The sequence below is a fragment of the Aptenodytes patagonicus genome, chromosome 2 (genome assembly GCF_965638725.1).
Source record: "Aptenodytes patagonicus chromosome 2, bAptPat1.pri.cur, whole genome shotgun sequence".
NCBI classification, from domain to species: Eukaryota; Metazoa; Chordata; class Aves; order Sphenisciformes; family Spheniscidae; genus Aptenodytes; species Aptenodytes patagonicus.
This window is the reverse complement of record NC_134950.1, coordinates 125,888,699-125,913,425: the sequence shown is the minus strand read 5'-3', so window position 1 is coordinate 125,913,425 and position 24,727 is coordinate 125,888,699. Positions and strand designations below refer to the sequence as shown.

The following is a 24,727-nucleotide window of genomic DNA, read 5'->3' as shown; positions in this document are numbered from 1 at the left end:
CTATAATTTCTACTGAATCTCAATTGAAATGTGAGAAAACAAATGTTACTTTGATGTATTTTCCAGCTTTTAGATTGAGTGTTGCTTGTAGTAGCAGAATGGGAGGTAAGAGTCAGCTTTACCAATTAAAACACATCTAGGCATGGTCTACTCTATATAACCTTTAGAAAAAAGCATTTCTGCTGCTAACCTACGCTTGTACCTAGCTTTTTGCTGTCCTTCGCATTGCCCCAGACGAGCATCTTAATGCCATTATGCAGTGCGCTTGCTAAAGCGTTAACTGTTATGTTGTGGAGAGCCTTAGATTTGTTTTTTTTAATAGCATCACAGAAGTGGAACTGTTAATTGACTATTTAATATCTGTCAGAAATGACCTGATTTCGATCCAAGCCACATCAGGGTATTAAACAACACGGCACTTATTATATAAGGGCATAATTCTCAGAGAGTTTTGTCACTCCCCTTTGGGATCATCAAGCATATGCATGTAGCTAAATCTGCCTTGTTTGCTTTTTTCTTTCCTGTTCTTCCCCATCGCTGCCAAGGGCCCTTCGTTCTGATGCGTTAGCACAAGAATCCTTTATTCAGCTAAAACTGATGCCAGTGGATCTTATTTGTAATGCGGGGGGGTCAAATTTAACCGATAAGCATGAATATTTCAGACTTGTATGGAAAACCACGAAAGTGCAAATTACCGCACTATAGAAGAGAGAGCACGAGGGAGCAGCTATGCTAAAAGCCACCACGGGCTGCCACACCTCAGGCTTTCACTTGAGTAGCTTCATCTCTGAATGCAGACATGGTATTTCTGTTGAGACATGAAGGGCCGTCTCCTGCGACATCTGTAGGAGTAAGAATGAATTTGCCTCTTTCTCAATTGTAAAAAGGAACTGAGAGTTTTTTCTGTGTGGTAATAACCAATGCAAGAGAAGTGTTGTCCTTTGACTAGACCAGCTGAAAGCGTTGCCTTGTGGTGTGAAGTACCACAGGTTGCAGCGATGGGTGTTTTGGGCTTTGTCTCGAACTAATATGCAACTTTAATTTTTATAGCTGGATTTTCGGACACCCCCAGGATTCGATCGTACGCGCAATGCTGAGATAGGCAACAAAGACATTAAATTTAAACATCTGGAGGAAGCCTTTACCTCAGAGCACTGGCTTGTTAGAATATACAAGGTGAAACAACTAGACAACAGAGAGACACTGGATCATAAACCTAGAGTAACCAACATTGTACCGAAACAGAAGTATTTGTCAAAGAAGGTGGGTTCCCAGTGAAGTAACTGAACGGGGTCAGGAGATGGCAGTTTATTTTTAACAGTGAATCACATAGCTGATGAATTATGTATTTCCACTAGCCAGAATGTTACGGATACTGTTCATGTTAGTGTCCAATATCAGACCCGCCTGCTGGTAATAATTGTTAATTTACTGTCTGCTTAACCTAAAAGCATGTGAAGACACAAGGCTAGATTATTTTTTTTTTAGGCAGAACGCTAACAGGAAATGGAGCGTGTCACTGGCTGTTACAACTCTTAAGTCTTAATGTAACCGGAAGTATAATCTCTAACGTACATCAATTCATGTTTCAGTAACTAAGGCTCACGAAGTAAATAATGTGGAAGTTGCTTTCTGACTTTGTTTGAAAGTAGTGATGCCTAGCAGTTTAAAAATGGCAATTTTGTATGAAATAAATTAAATATGAAACTTTTGTTGACGGAACTGTAGTGTCTGGCTGCTTACTGTTTGAAGTCATCATCTTCATGGTTTTAAAAGCATTAGCTGTGGTGTGCTACTTCAGCCTATTAAGAAGGATGTGTTATCAGGGGAGTTGGGGAGAATCTTAGCAGCCCTCTCCTTCACACCATCTGTCTTCTATATACTCAAATACATGTTGCAAAAGGAATTCCGGAATCCTGTCAGAAACAACTGTGTAACAAACTAAATTAGTATAGGCAGTAAACCTACACTGCATCATGGAAAGACAAGTAAAGAATGCTAGAGGGTAAAGATGTGTATTTTTGTGATTTGATGGAAGTTCATAAAATATGGCATTTGGGAGTTGTCACTGAAGCTAGACTTACCTGGAAAGGCAATTATAAGCTTTAATGTGCCTATCGTACACTTACAGTGCAACTTTTGATCTCAAGTGACAAGCGAGGCTATATTTATTAACAATAGATGTATTGACCCTGCTTAAGCTGTGAATGTGTCAGTTCCCTGTCTAAAGACAGGATAAAAGTTGATGCCAATTCTGATCCGTCACCAACTCTTGCAGTACAAACAGGCTCTACTTCCCATTAAGAAATCGGAGAACCAGCAAAGAGCATGGGGCGAATGTCTAAACTAGGATTTCTTAAATGCATTCTGAGGGAGGGCTCCTTAGTAGCCAGAGCTTTTCAGCAGCTGCTTCTATACTTGGAAATTTAGTCCATCTCCTATCATTCCTTCCACGTTAGGAATGACTTCGCTCAAGCTCAGAGCTGTAACGTGTCCAAGTATTACATATTAGTTTGTATCTATCTCACTTTATAAGAGTATTATTATTGTTGTTGTTATTAAAAAGAGAAAAGTTACACTTAATTGACCTAATAGAGCCTGCTGGTAAGCACAGCGAAGTGCAGCGAGTGTGGGAGCCACCTACTGTCTAATTTGTTGTGGCAGGCGTGTTGAATGTGCAATTCTACCTGCCACGAGCTAACCGTATTTATACAACTTCGAAGTTAATATTACCTAAGACTAACATTAATGCTTCCTCCTGTTACTACCTTAAAAAAAGAAAAAAATCTAAGATCTGATGATGACGACACATGAGCAGAAAGCGCTAACTAGCCTACAGACCAATAGCAGAGGACTAAAGACTAAATACTCAGTTTTTCTCTTACTTTTGAAAAATGCTGCTTTGAGCAAATGTTTCTAGCTGTCCTCTCGCTAACCTCTAAGAGAATCAAATAGTGCAAAAGATGCAAGAAGGTATTATTTCCAAACAAAACTAACGCTCTGTACCGCTTCTGCTCTTTGGGCATATTAGAGCTTTATCGTGTTGGTTAATTATTAATTCTGCCTCAGCACAAGCTTTGAAAACAATTCTACAGATCTGGTAGATGGGGCTTGCAAAAGTACATCTTGTGCGAAAGCAGCTGTCGGGCATGAATTAGCAATCCCAACTTTAAAAGTAATAACTGGATAATACCTAGTCGAGGGTTTACTATTGAAGCTCTTTAAAATCAGTCTAAAGATCAGGCATTGAAATGCACACCATTAAACCGCGGTCAAGACTAAATCATTAACTAATACATTTTATTCTGTTTTTCTTTTTAGACCTCCAAAAGGAAGCGTGGCTACATTAAGAATAAACTAATTTTAAAGAAAGGCAAGAGACCCAACAGGAAGACAGTTTAAATACACTGTTCCGATTGCTAATACGAAGCAGTTGTCCTTGAGATAACCAGTCTTTGCCTTTAGCTCAAGTCATGTTTCACAGCAACATGAGGGTACAGAACCATCATTGGTCCAGATTATTGTACAAAATTTTCAGGCAATGTCTGATTAAAAATATTGGCTTATTGAGAACAGCTGTTTTAGATTTGTAATGTGAAGCAAGACAGAGCTGCTATCCAAGTCTAGCAGCATTTTTTTTATTGGTACATATTATCCTTCAAATCTGTTGAGAATTTGGACTGACTGCACCAAAGAACCCTGTAATTTGGTCCTTGGCACATGCATACTTGTCAATCTTTTTTGGAAAACACTGTTCAGCTGAATAGCACCAGTATGTAAACTGGAATGGTGAAATCTAAAAATGACTTGTTTCCAACAATTGAGAGGAAGCAGAGCTCTCTGAAATTAAACTTTCAAAATAAGTTCCTCCCATGGTTATTTTTCAGTGCTTTCTTTCAATGTCCTTTTACTCTTGCTGCAGGCTGGTTTTGATCTGGAGCGTAAGAAGCAAAGCTGCGGTTTTTGCAAGAGATGACAGGACAGGTTAAGTGGATGCTAGTTGAGATTGGACGAGCTGCTTTTGTTTAACGTGGGACTGCAGTACTGCTGCCTTACGTTGTCATTTCTTTCATAAGGTAGACAAGGCAAATCTCGCACACTGTAGATACAAGGGCTAAATTGATATCCTCCTGAAAAATCTGAAACGACAGTAATGAATGCTATAGGAACATACAACTGAGCATCATGTAGCAGCTGGTGCTTCAGAACAGAAATTAAACTGTTTTAGGTAAATGTTTACATTGGTAAAACAAGTATAGCCTGTTCAATGGGGGAAAAAAAAAAGGTTGACAGGTATATAAAACCCCTCTTCTGTGGCTATCGGAGGTAGAGGATTTGCAAACCTCTTCCCCCCTCCTCACTGCCCTTCTTGTGAGGGTAAAAGTTTTTCTGGAAATCCGTTTCTCCGCAGTTTTATTTAGAGTGCTTGAATCAATTGAAGCAATTCCTGCTATAGTGCTATTTGCTTTGTCTGTCTTTTCTACTGGTTTTTTGGGGGTTTTGGTTTTTTTTTTTAAGGAAGTGGTGAAAACCGTCAGATCAAATGCACTAAAGTATAAATGGAGACTGAACGTGTTCACTTTCCAGCTATAGGAAAACTTTATACAGACTTGAAAATTTTCTGTAATTAAAATGAAAGGGTTTTGCAGTTTGTTTCCCTGCCGCAGGTTGTAACTTTTTATAGAAACAAAACTTGCATCAATAATTTGATGTGAAATGCAGAATAGTATGTACCTTTCATGAAGAAAATGTAAATTTACAGTGTTCTGTGAGAATGTTACTGCTGACTTCTTTCCCAAGGTGTAGAATATTTTTTTTGATTTATGAACTCATTTTTGACTCTGATGGTTTATACAGACCAATACTACAGCTGCAACATTTTCACAAAGGTAATTAAATCTGGATTTCTGGCCCCCTGTCGTTTGGAGATTTCATTTTATTTTGTTGCTTTAAAGCTCAATGCAGACCAGTTGTTGACTGTAGGGGAAAATAAAGTTAATTCAAGTTTTGTGTTAAGGGTGTTGTGTCAGTTTTGTTGTGGCTAACAATAGTCCTAGTGATAAAGTAAGTCATTTGCACTCCATAATGCAAATCTGCTGACCTCATGAAGTTGCTGTAATGAAGCCACAGCAGCTACTTTACATCCTTCCAGCTTGTATTTATTAAGCCAAACATAGGGCTGCTGCTGTGATGAAATTCAGGTGGCTGTAATATTTTTCAGAGAACAGCAGCCATCATTCCCAAACACACATTGCAGTGAGTCCTTCTAGCATCTGGAGACGCTCAAGCTGTTACAGTGGCTTACCCACCAGCAGAAGGGGTGATTACGTGAGGTGTAATTTGTAGTATCTTCCTTCTTCCAAGCAAATCTGCATCCTGCCCCTCACCAGTGGTAAGAAATAAGCCATCTAACGTTTGGTAGAACATCCGAAAGGCAGCAGAGCAGATGCTGCTGGTCAGTCTGTGGTTTGGCAGTAACTCAGCTTTGGTTTAAAAAAGGAAATAAATGAAAGGTTGCCCTCCCATCATCTTTAGGTTATCTTTACAGTCCTGTCAGGCTGTTTTCTGTCTTAGCTGACAGCGTTCTCTTTAACAGAGCAGAAATAAGTGAATCCTGTCAACTTTTACAGCATTTTTAAAGCTATATGAAAGAAAAATAAGCTAACTGCAGGAATCTTAGCCAGCCTGGGCCTGAAGTTGCCTACCACTTCCCTGAGCTGTCCTAAATCTAACTTGACTTCAAGGCTTGTGCCAATGTTCTGCACTGAAATGAAAAGTTGGCGTCATTAAGGCAGCCACTTAGAAAAAACAAAGTTACAAAGAAGAAGTGGCAGGCATTGTATCACCTTCCCTGGTTCCTCAGGAACCTGCACGCCACGTAGGTTACCTGGTTCTCCACCTGCATCCTAGAATCTGGTCTTCCGTTGCTGAGGAACTAAAACTGCCAGTGTCTAGAAGCCAGTATTGCCCAAGTAAGTTCTGTATCACTTAATCATTACTGCGGAAAGCAGTGAGGGCAGACAATACTATTGGCAATCCCAGAAGAAATATTTTGACCTGTGGAAGTAATTCCTTAACAGAGGGGGAGAAAAATCATTAGTTAACTATCTTGATAGATTTACTCTTGAAAAGCCATTAAATGCTTTGACTCAGCCCTCTGTACGTATCAGTCCCACTATGAGTAAAACCTGAAAATAAATCGTATTTGGCTGTGGCTAAAACTCAATAATGTCTTTAAACCGAACGCAGAAGCTGCTCCAAGACACGGCCTTGAAGCAATGCAACGAACGGCAGGGAACACGACCAGGTAGTGCTTCCTGTCCTATTTACAGCCAGTGTTGTTTTCTGTTTTGCACAGAAACAAAGTGTTCTGGCATGATGGTTTCCAACACTGTGGATGAATGTTTAAAATAAACCAGAACTGCATTATCTAACACTTGAAAAATGTTGACCGGGATCCATGAAGCCTCTAAGCACATTCTTCCTCCCCATGCTGCAATAATGTAGCGTTGTATTTTAAGAGGTATCTAATCAAGAATCTCTGTTAATGACAAAGATTAAATGAAATCTGATTTTCAGAAGCAAGGGAACACCTTAACCCATTTCCTTTTTATTTGTCAAAATAAGGCATATGTTCCCCAGCCTCTCCCAAAGCCGTGATGCTGCCCAGCCCTGTTTGTTTGCCCCGTGTAGTGCTGTCCAGTTGAAACAAAAACTTACCTCTACAGTTGTCTGGCAGCGTGAACGGGGCAGAAAAACCCCGCGACAAAGCAGGATTCAGCTGACAATTCACTTCGATCAGAACCGTGCAAACAGCTCACAGGTGCCCCGCGTGTTGTACACCGCTGCTGGACATCCGAGTAACTGGTACCAATTAACTAATGCACCAGTGGAAAGAGAAAGGGCATCCCACCACTAAATGAAACAAATCTTTTATTCATGAGCATTGTCACAAATTATGAAAGGAAGGCAAATCAGAAGAGACTGCCAGAGCATCTTTTAAATGATAAAGGTATAAATTTTCTTTCTGAACATTTCTAATTTAAGAAAGAAAAAGGTTGCATAGGCTTTCTACAGGTGCGCACAAAAAAAAAACTGGAAGTACATGGAGGTTTTTACATTACAATTCAGAGTGTACATTGGCTACTTGAAAAGGAAAATATTTACTTGCAAGTCCAAGACAGCTAGTGGAACAACCTACAGAATAAGGCTTACGAATTATTTACTTTTCAGTCCTGCAAAAAATACTGAAGAGGTAACTATCAGAAAATAAAACGACACTTGTGAGTCTTGTTCTGGAATCTCTCGCTGATGGGATCTTTTCAGAAAGGACTGGTTTTATGGTTGCCTCTCCCCAGTTACTTTGGAAAAGAAACAGTGGTAATGGCATCGGGGGATTCTTCACAGCATCAGAACAGAACAGAACAAAACATTTATCAGAGCACAAGCGGAATGTTCTCGGCATGCAGAAACAACCAACCATGCAGACAGAAAAAATCTTCAATAAATTACAAGCATAAAATTATTCAAATTTCTCCTTAAAAGAATGGCTACAGCATCTTCGTAGCCTCGACAGTCATACCATCAAAGCCGAAAGAGGTCTACTCTTTCAGGAGCGCAGGCCTGCATGCCTGACAGAGAGAGGTTTTCAATGGCTATTTTTAGTGAGTATGTGGCTTGTTCTTTGGTGTGTGAAAGTCAAAGTTCTGGGAGGATGTTCCACGTGTTTAATTCCGCATTTTCAATTGTTCTTTGTGATGATACTACAAACTGTGTGAACACTTAAGAGTTACTCGTCAGACTAACCTCTAGAACAAGAGTGGATCCATTATAAAGTTAATTCTTGCAGGTGATAAAGTACACGTTTTCCTGATGATACTTGGTAGTAGTTCAGTGATCACCATGACAGCATCATTTTGGTTTTGTTACAGAAAAACATCAACTACTCCTAAAAATAAGATTTTTTTTCTTTTAAAAAAAAAGGTGTCAGTTACAAAACCAAGCTCATACAGTCCACATTTTTTTTTAAAAAATAGGATTTAAATCATTTATAACATGAACCTTTCCGATGTGCAAAAAAAGTACATACAAGCAGACAAAATAGCTTTTAGGAGGAAAAAGAGCCACACCTTCATTAAATAGGGATCTGAAGTTCATGTAATGTAAATATTAAATATTATGTCCAAATGAACAATTAATGGCATGTTTCCTTGGGTACACACCTCTGTTTAGTCTTTTGAGTTGCTCAAGAGATTTTAAAATCTACCAAAAAAATAATTACAAAATTCAGGACGCACAAGAACAGCTATAAGCGGTGCTTTGACCTAAATATATTTGTGTAATAGCTACAAAGCATAAGCTATTTTATTAAGAGAGCAGGCAAAAGGCACAAAATTAACCAGTACTACAGAAAGGTAGGCATCCATGCTACTGTATGTTAGAAATATAGTGGTTTCTTTATGGGGCACTGTAAAAAGCAGCGCTGAGCAGAAGTCAGCACATTTTACATGTGCCTTTTGTTGTCACTTCTCTCGAAAACGTCTTCACTTTCAACAAATACGAACTATAAAGCAACGAAGCTTTAACACACTTTTAGAATCCACTTTCTTAGTGTCACAGGGGTTACCTTACAATGCAAGATCAAGCTACAGGACTGTTTAATTACTTCCTTTTTTTTACTTTACAACGCAAATTATATCCCATTTCATTTGTTATTGTCTCAGTGTAATAATTTACTAAATTGTTACTTCTACATCAGAAAACCGTTCGTCTGAGAAGGCCAGTTGTATCATCTCTATTCACCCAAACATTTCATCCAGAAGCAATCAACCAGGGCAAAAGCAAAAGAAATCAAAATACAGGTCTGCTTGGAGCCTCAATACGGAATTAAGGGCTCTGAGCAGACGAGCTCTGTCTAATTTCCCAGAGCGGTGTAGAGAACCCGCCTCTCGGCTGGTGGGGAAGGCTCGCGGCCGTCACAGCAGGACAGGACTCCTACCCAGCCTCACCCGCCTCAACGCACATCCCGGCATTTCAGCGTGAATGCATCAGCAGTGGTTTAACTTAAAAGGCAAGGCTGGGAACCGGGGTGCCACAGGCACAGCCCAGTGGCGTGCTATACCTCTCTTACGTGGGGGTGGAAAGCTGAGGCGAGAGTGAGCTGGAACACCACAGCTACGTCTGCCGGAAGGGATTTAGCGGAACACGTAACCTAAAGCGTTGGCATGACAGTAGCCAGAGAGCGTTACACAGCAAGATCAAAATTACCAGAGCAGCTGGCTCACTGGTGACCAGAGATCTATTAAACAGCTGGAAGTACGAACAAACAAAAGAGTGAGGACACAACGGGTTAGTGCGAACAATGTTCTTGAGAAGGTATTGCTACTTCTGATAAGATGGCAGAAAATTCACACTCGTAAGTGACAGGAAACATGCTCTTAAATCAGCATCCCAAAGAGCGAGCGCGCTGTCAGTGTATCATTCTTACGTCAAAGTGAGTTACTCAATGACTGTTTAGACAGAATGACTGCCATTAAGTGACACGTCACATTGTAAGTGCAAAACATTTTTGGCAAAAGTGAAAAATAGAAAAACCTTAACCAGTACTAATAAAAAAGTATTTTCTTAAATACTAGCATAGGGCCTGATCCTGCAAGCACACAACTCGGGGAACCCCAGCTGAGTCCAGCCGGAGTTCTGTGCCCTAACACTTACGAGGAAAAGGTCTTTAAATCACTGTTAGTGTTTATACTTGTTTACATGTAGTGTAAATAATACATACACAAACACATACACACTGCGTGTATATATGTGTGTACATACGGATGTGTGCGTGTGTGTTTGTGTATCCATACACACAAAATGGCTCCTGCGGAAACTTGAGCTTGCAGTTATTTTGAGATGCATCATTCACAGTATATAGCTTCTCATTTGTATCTTCTGATAACAGGACCTATTCAATGACATCTTGAAGTTATATACTGTATCATTTTAATGCCTTTAAGGTAAAGTTAAGCTCTATCCCATCAATGGGTCTTCCAGAGAGGATTCAAGTATAGCCAACCATCGCCCTGCAAGAAAATTAGGGAGAGTTTACAAACAAGATTTATACATACTGGATCTGTGTATGTCCACATAAAAGCTAAAATAATACTAATCAACACAAGAAACCATCCCTCTCGTCTGAAAATTCTGTGCTTAATGAATTTACAGGTAATATGGGCGGGAGGGCAAAAACTACAAGGGGGAAGAGAAGCAGTGGGAAGATGCAACAGATGAACTGCTGGTTTAAATAGCTGCACATACTGGCTAACGTAACAACACAGTCACGTAATAATTCCCTCAGTCAGTCTTATTTCCCTTCCCCCTTTCCTCTAAGAAAGGGCAAAGACGAACTTAGTAAAATCTGTTTCATTTCAAGCAGACAAAACCCACGACTGTGTTTGAGATGTCCACGCTGACTTACGTTGGACAAATATCCCCAGATGGTGTTCACTTAGTATGCTGAGATCAAGATTAGTAGGGGATGTGAGTACACAGCATTTGCAAATTAAGGTGTGGATTTTAAGGTACAAAACATAGCTTTAAGTGCCTAACATGAGGTACCAAAAATTCAGGCTGAAATAAATCTAACTGAAGGGAAGTGAACAAGTTTACAATATGGACATGGAAAAATCCATCGCTCTTCTTTAAGAGCCAAACTCCGGCAAAAATAGAATTTAAAACAATCAGTGGTATACAACAACACTAGCCCATGGTAAAAACCACAGACAAACTCATTTGTACTAGCAACCTCCTGTGTGCAGAAACACGCCATAGGGTCTTTAAAATAAGACAATGAAAGTACCTCTTTGGCAAAGTATTTTGGTTTCCAAGGCGTTGCAAGAGCCACGCGTTGCCTCTCCTCTGCTCGCTGTCTCTCTTCAAGGCGGTGCTTGTGTTCTGTTGCTGCATCAATATTACCTTCTTTCAGAGAACTGGTGACGTGTTGCCAAAGGTGCCTGCGTGATGGAGAAGGAGCACAAGCGACAGAGTGAGAAGACCTGCCGCAGCCGAGTGCCTGGCTGGACAACAGTGCGGCGAGAGGCAGACTGATGCCATGTTCTCCATGCCATTTTTGCAAGTCACATAGGAGAGTGATGGTTCACAAGCTAGAATGTTCACCGCATTTGTGACCAGATTTTCAGATTTGCTCAGCTCCCAGTGTTTTGCCATGCAAGTTGACTCTCTCAATAGCTTTTGTTCATGTTCCTGACCCTTCACAACTTGAGCTTTTTTCTCAAAGCAGATGGGTTTATTTTTATCATTTCCTGTTCACATTCTTTACTGATGATCCACCCCCAAATGACATGCGTTTATTCTGCGTTTATTCGCAGTTAAATTTTTGAATTATAAGGGAACGTTAGCCAAAAGCCCAGAGTACATAATATTGGGACACTGACTGTTCCCACCAGGTTACTAACAGAGGAATTGATGCACTGATTCTAGGGCGCCCTTCCAGATCTGTGCTCTATATTCCCAGTTAACAATAATTATCAGTATATAACCAAACTTGTTTTTCACACGACTGACCGCATTCAGATGCAATGCCTTCTCACACTATATTAGCCTAGCAGAAACTTTGCCCAGAAAAATACTGAGAAGAAACCGATGGCAGCTTTCACATATTTCCAGGGGTGTTTAAATGAGTTTCTGTTTACAATCTGATAAACCGCATATCCTGCAGAAAAACTGGATAGTTGTAATTTGCTTACTAGTATCCAAAAAATACAATAAATACACTGCAGAGCTACTGGTTTCCTTATTTACTCCAACCTCTCTGTTCCTAAACTACAGGGGAAAAATGAGTTTGTGATAAGCAAGCGTTTCTAGCAAGTAGGAAAATGATATCTGACCCTGCACAATGACTCAAGACACACCTTTGTACAATAAAGAGAACATATTTACAGATAATAAAATGAAGCTTAACTCATGTTTTAAAATCCTCCAATAAAATGTTCCTACATTCAATAAAAATATTGATTTTTCTGAAGATAACCATCAACAGTTACTGACAGTGAATAACAGAACAAGTTTTTTTCTAATGTACCTAGTCAGTTAGGCATGTGACATGGGTGCTGAAAGCCTTAAAACCACGTGTGTGTGTATTTATATCCCACACTGCATCACATTTTACATATTTTTATACATATATATATATTCTAAAGTATATAAAACAGTGTAAATTATAAGATGCAACATTACTTGCAACAAACTAATTTGACTGCCATGTTACAATTGCTCAAAAAAGCAGGTGAAAACACCGCATTACCATTTTCCAAATGCTCTTTAAAACGTATACAAGCATTTTCCCCCTCTACAAAATTGATGTATACATCACTATAACATAATTTATGTTCCAAAGAACCAATACACAGCTTCAGCTATTTATGCCTAGATTAATGTGCTGTAGGAAGCGAGGCGTTTTTGAACCACACCATTTATAACTGCAGTTTGCTCCCCTGTTCTGTTCCCCTCCGAGGTTCAGAAGCAGAACACTGTAACGCCTCTGCCCTTACCTTGATTCCAGCGGGCCTTGCTTTGCTATCGGCCTAATCTTTTTCCTGATAACAGGCAGTTTATTAGTGTCAATCACTTTGGTTTCTCCGTTGCTGTAAGTAAATTCCAGCGTACCGTTCCATTCTCCCTGTGCCTTGCATACAATGGTGTTAGTGGGATTGTGTTTCACTTCGGCTGTAACCCTAATTCAAGAGGGAAGATAAAAAGACCGCAGAAATAACTGGTACCATTTACTATCAGCATATGAAAGCACTACCACAGCTAAGGCTACAAAGCAGCTTTCTACATCTACAAAGTAATTTTTCAAGCAAAGTAGTGACGCTGTCTCCAAAAAGAAAGACTCAACCCAAGAAAGCTCCACTAACACAGCAATAAGCTTTTGGATGACATTCTCCCAAAGTACAGCAGTAACCCAGCTTAAAACTCCGATACTGAGCTCTAACCCAGAACTGTTTACCTCATCAGCCTGAAAAACAACTCCTGACATTCATGTGACATTTTCAGTACACGTGTTATTTTCACACCTGAACATAATGCTGTCAGATACCCATGTCAAAGACTTCAGGTACCTTTATTTTCTTCCTTAGCTCTGCAAGTTTCCTCCTCAGCTGCTGAGAGGCACTGATTAAAGCTACCTCAGTGGTCCAAGAACCGGTCTGAGAGTGAGCAAAATAGATAGGTAGGACTGGAAAACCAAAATGCAGGGAGAAGTTTCGTGTGTGTGTCTCTCTATGAACAGGCACACATGTGCTTCAGCAAGCCATGTCAAGTAATCTGTAAACTCAATTAAGTTTTTAAATTATGAAACTAATACAGCACAACCTTCCCCAATTTTCACTCATCCTGATGGCACCAATTATTCATCTACACCTTTTAGAAAAGGCCCTGTCAAAACAGCCCACGTTGATATTTGCCTGAACACAATATTGAAATGGTTGACACACATAGGGAAGGATAATTAGACCAACTGAAATAAAACAGAGGTAACCGTGCAAAAGCACGGCCTTCTCACAGACACTGCTACAGGCCGCACCAGAACAAGAAAGGGGTCTGTGTACGTTAATGATTGGGTCATCAACTTGAGCACGGAAGGAGGACAGGAAGCTATCTCGCACAGTGCCTCTTCACGCCCTTAATAAAAGGGAACCAAAAAGACACATAAATAATATTTTCATCATCTGGAATTTCAGTGCAGAAGTGGGAGTCCCCAGTAGGGAGCTACCGCTATGGGCAGCGACACTTCCGCTTCTCCTCCTTACAGGAGCTCCACCTGGAACACCAGTTCATCTACAAGACTCACACAGAAGCAGCAGCTGGCGTAGCAGAAATACTGCATTTTCTGCGTACATTTTTCCGATCCTGCACTTACAGCAATTTTTTTACAAGCAACAAAGCCTGGAAGAATACATTCACTTTAGTTTAATGAGAGAAATATATCCAATTCAGTTAAATGATATAAAATGTATAACTACAATAAACTGTGTTCTAAAGCTGTAAGTCATCTCAGACACTAATAGGAAAAGAAATTCAGATATCTGTCCATAAATACTTCAACAGAAGAACTGAACAGATGCCCTAGAGTCTTTCCATTGAATCCCAGTAGCAGGTAAACAAGAATAAGACAGTAATGCCCGTACCTGTGGACCTTCCCTCCATAGAACGGCTTGGTGTGGAACGTGACCGTAGCAGAATAGCCTGTTCTGGCACAATTGATGTTGACTTTCCCTCCAAGCTCCACCCACGGGATGGTAAGTATGGAGCGAGCATAGGCACTAGGCAGGGTGAAAACATACTCCTCTTCTTGTTCCATCAAGTAAAGAACACCTACGCAGGAAGAAGGTTGAAAGCGAAATGATAAACGTTCACTGATAAGACCTGACAGTCACTGACCAATTACTGCCATCAAAATGTACTTCCACAGAGAGCACAACGTGCAAGTCGCCTTGAAGGAGGGTACTGTCTGCCTAAAAAAAAAAAATTAATCTGCCCTCTGGAAAAAATTTCTTCAAACATTTTCAAAAGCACACAATTTAAATGTGTACCCTGGGGTCCTTCATGGTACCAAATGGCTTATCAGAAAATCTGACTGGTTTACTTATTTTGTGTAACTGACAAGCAATAAACGGTTAAAGCTGGAAAAAAAATAACATTTGCCTGCAAAAAGCCATACTGAATATTCAGATGCTCACTCAGTATCGTATCATAATCTCTCTCCAGAAAAAATTTGGGCATGGCCAAAGGACTCTTCATTTGTCCATTCAATCAGACACAACCAGGTCCTCTCCGCTAATTTCTTACTGATGCGTTTGTTGGTGGGAGTGAAAGGCTCCTCTCTAGGTCTGCCTGGGTGCAACTAGGAAACATGCTTAAGGAAGCCATCCAGAAATTTCCTGTAAGTTTGCTCCTTCATTTCTAAATGCCTGTTTTCCCACACAGCCTTTGCAAAAGTCTTGCATAATCAGTGAGGGGTCACCAGGGCCACTGCTCTATTGCCACCAAGACCAATGTCTCTACCATGCAGAGAAAATTACTGGCAATTCTATTTCATTCTGTAAAGGTTCCTCCACCCTCAGCATTATGGGCTTGTAACTAAAAACAACAACATGCAGCAGCAGTAATTTTTCAAGATTATTTGGAACTACAAAGAAAGATGCATGTCTGATCAGATCTTAGCTCCCCCTGAGGTTAAAGATACAGCTCTATCCCCACCATAGCTGTAGTTTGGTCTTCAGGATGACAAAGAACAGGACATATGACCAGGTAAAGAGCACCTTAAACCTTGCACACAGAATTACATCATGCCAAATATCTGTAGTATATTTTTTATTAGAGTTTTACACTCTTTTGTGTCCCATTTAATAACTGCCTAAAGGCAAAAAGTACAGCTTTGAAAATAATTTTTCACAACAGGGATTGAAAATAACCCATCACAGGAAGCACTTAGAACCCAGAAATATTTGAGAAATAAAAAAAATCAGGAAAATGATCTTGACATAGTAATAGTATCTGTTTAGAAACAAGATTAGCTTGAGCCAATTTGCCTTCACTCTGGGACAGATGGGGAAGAACACATTGGTAGTGATATTGATTCTTCTGTTTAAGGGAATAACAACACTAATTTTGCGAAGTGATCTGACATGTAATGATGAAAAACCACTAAATAGGAACAAGGCACTACTACTGCCAACATAAAAATATGCCCTTAACGCTGTATGAAAAACACAAACCCAAAAAACATTCAAAATTTAAAAGCACAGAGCTCTAACAGAATAATCATCTTAAATATTGGCTCCAATTAATAGAACTAAATGCAGACACACAAAGCTCTGCAACTTGTCACCTCTGCCTTCTGAAACTGTTCCACAGGAAAACATCTTTTGCAAACCGGAATAGTTTTATGCAGTTTTCTCAAGACTTCTGCAACCTCAGCCTGCCAGCAATGACACAGACAGCGCTTCTACTCCAGCAAGTCTGACACAAATGAGCTGGGGAGTGCAAAAGCACAAACACAGAAAAGCAATGTCTTAAAAGGACCTTCAATCATTTTATCTCGGCAAGTCACAAGTTCCTCGTGTCACGTGCTGAACCCTCACCAGCAGGGAACAGCCAGGACACAGCTGGAACACACACACACATTTTGCCTCAAGCTTCCTCGGCTCCATACCTGCAAGTAAAACCAGGCCGAACGCACGGCAGGAAGGCTGAAGCACCCAACTCACCCGGGACATGCAGCCAGGAAGAACTTTTACTCAAAAAGACAACTCTGCTTATCAAACTCATTAAATGGATGCTATAACAACATTAAATTAACAAAGAACAATCAAGAAGCCTTTTAACTAGATGATGATATTCAAAAAGGATCAAAGAAAGCTAATGGATACTGATCAAAGGCAGAAAGGAAACCTGACAGTCTGCAGTTGGGCATTTTCCACATAGAGAACTACAACAGGTTTTAGACTCAAGTCTGTCAGCTTTCCTTTCGCCTCCTCTTCCCATTTATTTTCCACTTTCTTCATTACAGTCACAGGCAACAGACATGTAGCAGCAGCCAGCTGTGGGAAATGGCCTGTGGTGCTACCCACGAGGTCACTTTTCCCCAGTCTTAATGGTCTAAGCACAGACACAATCCTCACACAGTCAAAAACCACAGTCTGCCTGAAAGCATCAGCTTCCAACATGACAGTTTGGGGGGTTTTGTCATTGTGAGGTTTTTGTGTTTGTTTGGGGGTTTTTTTAAGACAAAAGGTCTAATAGCAGCACGGTGGGCAGTGTGGTGCTCACTACTGGGGGAGAACCTCACTGTATTTATGAGCCACACCTTCACGTGAGCATCTCCAGAGCTTCCTACTTGCTCGGGCTCAGCCATCCTCCTCTGACCGTCACTGCATGTCCCCACGTGAGAGGAAACTGCCATGATAAACACAATTTCCTTCTGGGTTAGTATAGGTTTGCTTTTGTCCCTCTGACAGAATCGACAGCCTTTTTCCTCCACACTCGAGTGGGAGGAACGCAGTGCTCTAATGAACGCTGCCAAGCACACTGAAAAGTGAACAGCAAATAACAGCGGTGACCTTCAATGTAAATATTTAACAACCACAGCAGGTTAGATATTAAAAACTGAACCCAACTCTCTTGGCAGTATTTTTAACACCTGATAGCATAATTTTTGAATTCCTTAAACACCTGAATAAATACATTTTTAATGAAGTGCTATCTCACTTGAAATATGACTCCAGCTCAATAATTATAATCTAAAAAAGAATAAAGGGAAGATATGAAATATCCACAACTTGATACTACTTCTAGTGTTAATGTGACTGTTAGTTTTGCATTCCATCGTTTGCAGAGTCCACATGCAAAACCTTGTTTAACTGAAGCACCATGAAGACTGTAGCTGCACCACCATGTCTGAACGAAGACCCATGCTCTCTTAGGGAAGAGGAAGCCAAAATGACAGAGTCAACATTTGTAACTGTTACCACAATTTGAATTCATGCCCTACCCTGCTGAGTTTAAATCTTGAGAAATTAAAGGCAGAAAAACTAAAATCTAACAGTTATTTTTAAAAGCGTTGTGTACTCTTAACATCTGCTTATAAGTATCATTACATTGTGACTGATCTTTAAAAATATCTGCTGGAAAATGCACAGGCTATTTTTCTTCCCTCGCTTCCCCGCTGTAAGGGATTATTCATTTTTAGTTTAAAAATGCCTGTAAGTAAATATACATGAAAAGCTGCAGAAGATTCTCCCATTTTCAGTGACATTTCCTCCTCTCATATCAAAGAATTCTTTAGGAAACTGCAAATTCCTTTAAAAAAAATCTTAAATATTTATAGGCAGCTATTATGCATGGAAGAATGCACCAGATAAGTACTCTGGGAGAAACACTGGATTTAGTAATCTAGTTTATTAGAAAAAAATCCCACAGAGAAGGGTGAACTTTTTATAAACAAGTGTGGAATTTGAAATTCCCCCTTGAAATGTCCTCAACACCATTTACTCCTGCTTTTGACTAAGGCAAAGTATTCACAGTCATGCTCCTTTCCACGACTCATCAGCTTGCATTAAAGGAAGCGATGTTTGCGGCATATAATTTTCCCTGTTTGACTATTACATGTCCCACACTGATGCTGCAGCTTTGTGAATTGATTTTCCAGTAACACATATTGCTGAAATACCCAGAGGAGACTGGATCAATAAGCTGCAGAAGAGGCACGTGAAATGTAATGCTTCCCACTGGTTGTATGGAGATCAATCTGAACAACAAATGGTACGTGGGACACAAACAGCCTAGGGCAGTTTCCTAATTCAACAGGCTCTTCATACTGTCTGCATTATTCTTAACATGGCACAAACAGGAGTAAGTTACGTACGCGATGAACCCCACATGGGTGTAGTGCATCACCAGCCACGCAGATTCACGCTGGAAAACATGAGATGCCAGAGCCGGGCTCTTACCGTCTCATAAACGTTCCAGCAAGCTGCGCTGCACTACTCATTTTCCAAAGATTGAAGCCATTTGCTAAATTAAGTAACAAGTGCCATGCCATACGGAAACTGCTCTGAAACCACTGGGCTAAAAAATATTAATACAACAATTAGTACTGGGGAAATATTTAGGTAGCTCTAGTTGCATAGAGTAGTCAATCTTTGGGACTGGTACTTTAAAAAGTTGCTAATGCCTCAAGAATAGAAATTATAGACCTGTACATCTATAAACACATACCTATATTTGAACAGAAAAAGACAAGAGAAAAAACATTCATTGCTTTCATTTAGATTTACCCTGGCAAGAGCACTGAACCTTTTCCCTACCTATCAAATCCTTTCACGGTTGATTTTTCAATTTAAAAAATAATTTTTGGAAGCCTATACGTCACTAGTTTTTAAAACATTTAAAATAGCAGGAGTGAAAACACAAGACATAACTATCCACTTGATAATACAGAGCAATCCACTTAAACGTACTTTATGCTCTCTGCAAAATTAACCCATGAATCAAAGGTAATGCTTTTTGTTGGATTTTGCTGCTTTGGAACAAAACCCAAGAGCAGAAAAGGAACACGCGCAGCCCACACTGAGGTGTGCTCACCACAGCCTTTTCCACTAAAGCATCCTTATCCTACAACCAGTATCTGTTTGAAGATTCTTTGGACCACATAAAAAACATTAAATATTTACATTGACTCTCCCATCCCTTGCTAATTTAAATCTTAATGTGATCCTATTCATTACACTCCTCCCTCACTCTCTCACTAGTACATAATTAACATTAACCAGAATTGGGGACTGTGCACGCAACATGAACTCTTTTATGCAAAATACCCTTTCTTCTATTCAGGGTAGCTTTCTCATGAGGAAACTCAATGCTGACTGCTCTGAAGAATGGGGTTTTTGTTATATAGTGAAGAAAAGTTGAGACATTTCATTAGCAAGCCACATTTAGACCCCTCATAACCACAGATGAAGGACTAGCATATAAAACAGCTTCTCACACGGATTTCCAGCAGTGCTTTCCTACTTGTTCCGGACCTCTGCAACCAATACTTACTTTGAATCAACAAACAAAAATCACAGACAGAAAAAAAAAAAAAAAAACTTAGTCACTTTGAGGTGCAACATACACTAAAAATTGTACAATTAAGATACTGAGCTGTACCCTTTGTATGACAGGACCATGCTGTCCTCAAATCCCCTAATTCTTTACATTCTTATAGAAGCCTTTGTACTTCCATGACATCCCATCTCAGCATATCCACTGCTGCTTCTAACAACAAAGCATAAAAAGCAACATGCTCTATACATCTAAGGACATTGTGACAAGTTAAAAAAATATGCTTCAAAAGCACCACAGAAACATTATCAGCATATTCCTTACACAATATAGGTCCAAAAATTCAGTACTACTGTATTTCTGTAAATAGCCAACTGCAGTAGAAAAAGCTTCATTGAATTGTTTGAAGGCCACACACAAAACTGTTCAGTAGAGAGCAAAGTTTCAAAACAAGTCACAGTTTTTTGTATTCAACACTAAGGTCACAACTAAGTTACAGGTCAAACAAAACTGTTCTGATAAATATTTGAACTAGAACAAGATGGTCATTTCCTACCACTGAGTTACCCAAAACATTAATTGCAGCTCTCTAATGCTCTGTTTGGAAGGAATTTTTTTTTCCTACATACATCAAATAGTACTGAATGAATGTACAGTATAATAAAACTACTATACCAACACCAGAGTGATTTAAATGAAGTCTCAAAATGGACACTGGTATATTAGAGATATCAAGGAAACTGCCTTTCAGGTGGCATCATGCAGAATCTAAAATCCTTAAAGATCTAACAAAAAGTCAAAGGCACCCACATGTACGTAAGTAAACTCCAGCAACAGCCAAAAAAAGGGTTGAATGCTCATAATGGGGAAAAAAAAAAAGAGGAGGAAGGGACAAGACAAAAAAAATCAACAATAATACATGATGAGTTTGGTCATCCAGTGCACAGTAGCAAAAAAAGGAAACAAACCCCAGGGATTTCTATGATTCATGAGATGTTACTTTGTCTCTTATCAAAAGCAGGATCAGTCATACTTCAGTCATTCCTGAGAAACTCGCTTACTCTGCTTTTAAGAGTTTAAAATAAGATTCTACAATTTTACCAGCCAACCTTGTTGTCAGAAAGCTTCTCCTAGTAGCTAAATTTAGTTTCTACCTATCTTAAATACCTTCATATACCTTCTGACTAACAGTGTGTCTTTCCTCAATCTACTCTTTGCTAGACTAACTCACCCCATTTGAAATGCTGCAATGCATAAAATGGCCTTGAATACAAAGAAAATTCTCCAAATTATATTTCACATTAAAAAATTATTAGGCTCTGCATTACCAGACATGTAAATACAGACATAGTTTTTCCACACTGGAAGTCCAGTGGCTATTTTTTCTTGATTCAGCAATCTATTCCCCAGTACTCACGCTGACCTCAATCTAATACAGAATTTACACGTACGCAGCACATGAGAAAGAAACATCTGCAGTAGATTCTAATTTTTGCAGCTTGACAAATCTACACACCAACTTAATTAGGAAGACTTCCCTGGGACTAAAATAAATATAAAAAAAAATATTGAAGAAAGTGCAGTTTCGAGTGAAGAAACTGCACTGCGAAGCAAACATTTTAAACCGAGGCTGTCAGGTTTAGGCTGGCTGTTTTCAGACGGTAGAACAGCTTCAGTGGTACAACTTCTTGCTGCCTATTGCCAGTCCTAAACACACAACAGAAATGCTTGGGCTGCACTGGAGTTTCTTCATCACTTCCCAGAAATGCTGTCACCATGAAGCTGCATGCTTCTGCACTGCTTACATGAACAAAAAAGACAAATGATAAGTATAAATTGGTAAACCCAAACCTCCTCCCAAAATGCCCATCATAAAGACGGCAGCACCCCTTGCAATAAAATGGTTCACCACTGCAGATGTTCCCCAGAGCCTGCCTCCACTCCTGGGATATCTCCAGGATCATGGCGGGGGGGTGGTAGGGGAGAACTTATTCTCACAAACACATATTAAACAATCCATGGGGTAGGGAAGTGGTTGATTCCTAGACCCTTTCTCTCTCAAAACTGGGACACATGAGGACTTTAAAGTCTTAAATAATCCCCACAGTAGACACCCCCAATCCCAGGTAACCGTGTGTGCTAGCAGCAAGAAAAAGAAATTTCCCTACTCCTACATAATCTTAAGTGACTTTGCGTTTGATTTTATTTCCATTAAACAGCTCCCCTCACTGACAGAAACTGTACTAGAAACTAATGTGTACCGGAAAAATGCAGCAAGTGAAACCAATGACTCAGGCTGGCAGTAGTATAGTCAGGAGACAGACAGAAGGACCGATTTCCCTTCTGACACTCCCTTCCCAACTTCCTTAACTCCGTATTAAAAGCAAAATACCTCAATCATAGGAAGAAGGAAACAGCCGTGCTGTTATAGACTTTAACTATCACAACAACATCAAATCCAGCAATAAGGAAGTTTCATGGCTCTTCTTCAAAAAAGGGAATATATTGCCATCAGGGAAGAAGCTACTGTAGCCCTTTCTTCTGTTCGAGTTTGTTCTTTAGTTCTAGCTAGTAGAAATAGCAGAACCTATCTGTATGTTTTCACCATAATTGTTTTGCTGTTATTAATAAGCAAAACCAAATCACTACATTTCCCACTCCACGTTTTTACTACTTTAATATCATAGTATTTAACATAATGATGACAAAGAGCAGCATTTACTGTAAGTTGTCCTTGTGCTCCTGAGACCACAGTCTAAAAACTAGTTAAGACCAAACACTAAAAACCATACACAGGCAATTACCCTCAATGGGAAAAGGGACTGACTAAATTGCTTAGAAACATTAAATCAATACATTAGCAGTCAGTAACGATACTGGTGTAGGTGTGTTTATCAGTTCAGATCATCCATTAAGGATTTGTTATGATTCCCTGTATTCTGAATTCATGCTGAGCAATGAGTTATCACAAAGCAGACCGTATATGCACGATACAGCAAATCACGATTTATACCTTGACTACATGACTTGCTATAAAGCTTGAGATAATACACTTAACTTTGCAAACACTACAGAAACCATGATTCTTTGCAGAAAGTATGAAAAAAGAATGTTAGGCTTAAGTAAAAATGTGTTTGTTCCTATTGTTTTGCTCCAGTTGTGAAACTGTCCCATACCGAATTGCCTATTACTTTAAAAGTGAGCAAGACAAAAACGATCTTACAGAATGTACTGTCAGTAGCCATTTGCTACTACAATTTAACATATGACTGTACTTCAGATATAATTAACAGACTCACACAAATATAAGCACACATTTTTACACGTAATGTGTGTCTCACATTCTGTCTGGACAGAAAAAACTTACATGAACCCTACACTTTTAATTCCAAACTTCACAAAAGCAAATAGCCACAAGGTTCAAATGAAAGGTCAGAGGGTCAGAGGGAGAGCAAGCAGGAAAATATCTGGATTTCTGTTGCGTTGACACCCACCACATTAGCTCAAAACAAGATAAAAGCACATTTCTTACCTTCACCTACCATAGAAACACCTATTGACATGCCCATAAACTTGCTCTTGGTCCACACATGAGCGTTCACGCACATTTTCTTCTCTTTGCACTCACAGTAAAAGCAAGATACCGGTGGATGATGGGATACTTGTTCAGCTACAAACCTCAGCTTGTAGCACGTGGACTGATCCTGGCCAAACTCCTTGGTTGGGTCCTTAGAAACCGTGGAGGCACCGTTAGTTCTGAATGCTTTCACTTTATCTTTAGGCACGTCCCACGAGCAATGAAACGTTTCACCAATTATAGGGTTATAGGGCTTCTTGGCAACCGCTCCCTTTCGGCCTTCGTGAAAAGCTGTTAGATAATACTCCACAAAGCAGATAATTCTTTCCTCGGGAGTGGCTCCAGCTGCAATTGACAAAAACAGGTCTGGATGGGCCATGAAATTTGCATACATCTCCAGCAGGGATCTTTTCTCCAAAATAAATGTTGGAAGCACTACCTGTATGCAAAGCAGACAAAGGCAGATATGATTTCCCCATGATCATACTACCATGGGAGAAGGGGGGGAGAACAGTTAAGACAGCTGCAATTCTGGCCCTGCCAAGTTTCGGGACAGCGTATTTTCCTCCCCTGCCACAGCAATTTCATTTTCTTTGCAGTGTAAATAACGAGCGAAGGAAAAAGCAGCGGCCTTGATAGCCATGCAGGCTGCTTCCTATTTCATTATGATTCTCAACAGCAGCTCACACAACGGGGATGGGCTGTTCCACTCACGTGGAAATCTGCCTTTTCCTCTCCTCTCAGTTAACAAACCAACCATTGTTCTCCTTGTTTACAGCACATAAAAACATACTTTGATGTCAATTAATTTACATCCAACATAAATAAACCCAACTAATCATAACCCTCCCAAAAGGGCGGGGCACACCCTCCCAAACCACTAGAAGATGAGTATTTTATATAAACACACACATCACCAACCTGTAAGTGGTGGATAGCACAAGGGGTACATCTACCCATTCCGTCAAACAACTGGGCTCCCAATTTCACTCCTGGGCCCTTGACCACCCACTGCATACATATTAGGTCCCTTGCAGCCTCTAACAAACCAAACCAACTAGATCCAACCAAAACCCAATCTCGGGTGTGTTTCCAAGGATAAAACCATGCCAAGGACTCCTCCCAAGAGGCAGGAAACCACCCCAGGTTTGACTCCCTCTGCCCTACACTATCATCGTGTCATGCTCCTCCCACCTTCCATGTCAAATCCCTTGCCACCTCTAGGCTCTCCTGTCACCTCTAGGCACACAGCACATCCCCTCAGTCTGAGATCGTACCATACTACTGTGGTGGGCCCTTGCATGCCTTCAGCTTATTTCAGACAAGTTGAAACAAACAAAAACTGCACAAGCTGTTACATTAATATCCTGGGACTACAGATGCTCTAGGGGGCCAGAAAAAAATCTGGGACTGAGCACTAGGCAGCCTGCACTGGAGGGAGCCAGCCCTGAGTGATTTGGATGCAGTCTCGAGTGGCTCATCTAACAACGCAGATGTTGCCAAAGTCACCCACTTACGAATAACACTTTGTTAAAA

At 40.1% G+C, this 24,727-nt stretch overlaps 2 protein-coding genes across 3 annotated transcripts in view; one reads left to right on the top strand and one right to left on the bottom strand.

Moving 5' to 3' along the window:
• Positions 1 to 5,016, top strand: part of STT3B (STT3 oligosaccharyltransferase complex catalytic subunit B) — a 55,335-nt gene extending 50,319 nt beyond the window's left edge. Inside the window, exons 15-16 of one of the 2 annotated variants that reach the window (XM_076331129.1) lie at positions 1,051 to 1,263; positions 3,322 to 5,016. In XM_076331129.1, the coding sequence (XP_076187244.1) occupies positions 1,051 to 1,263; positions 3,322 to 3,402 (294 nt within the window). In that variant the 3' untranslated portion in view covers positions 3,403 to 5,016. Of the gene's footprint in view, positions 1 to 1,050; positions 1,723 to 3,321 lie in introns of those variants that run through there. The other variant, XM_076331130.1, reaches the window with a different exon arrangement.
• A 1,900-nt stretch (positions 5,017 to 6,916) lies between these two features.
• The window catches only part of OSBPL10 (oxysterol binding protein like 10), a 123,222-nt gene continuing 105,411 nt past the window's right edge, over positions 6,917 to 24,727 (bottom strand). Inside the window, exons 8-12 of the mRNA XM_076331128.1 lie at positions 23,147 to 23,630; positions 14,196 to 14,382; positions 12,558 to 12,740; positions 10,847 to 11,000; positions 6,917 to 10,070 (exon numbers count right to left, since the gene is read on the bottom strand). Coding sequence (XP_076187243.1) covers positions 10,026 to 10,070; positions 10,847 to 11,000; positions 12,558 to 12,740; positions 14,196 to 14,382; positions 23,147 to 23,630 — 1,053 coding nt within the window. The 3' untranslated portion in view covers positions 6,917 to 10,025. The remainder of the gene's footprint in view (positions 10,071 to 10,846; positions 11,001 to 12,557; positions 12,741 to 14,195; positions 14,383 to 23,146; positions 23,631 to 24,727) is intronic.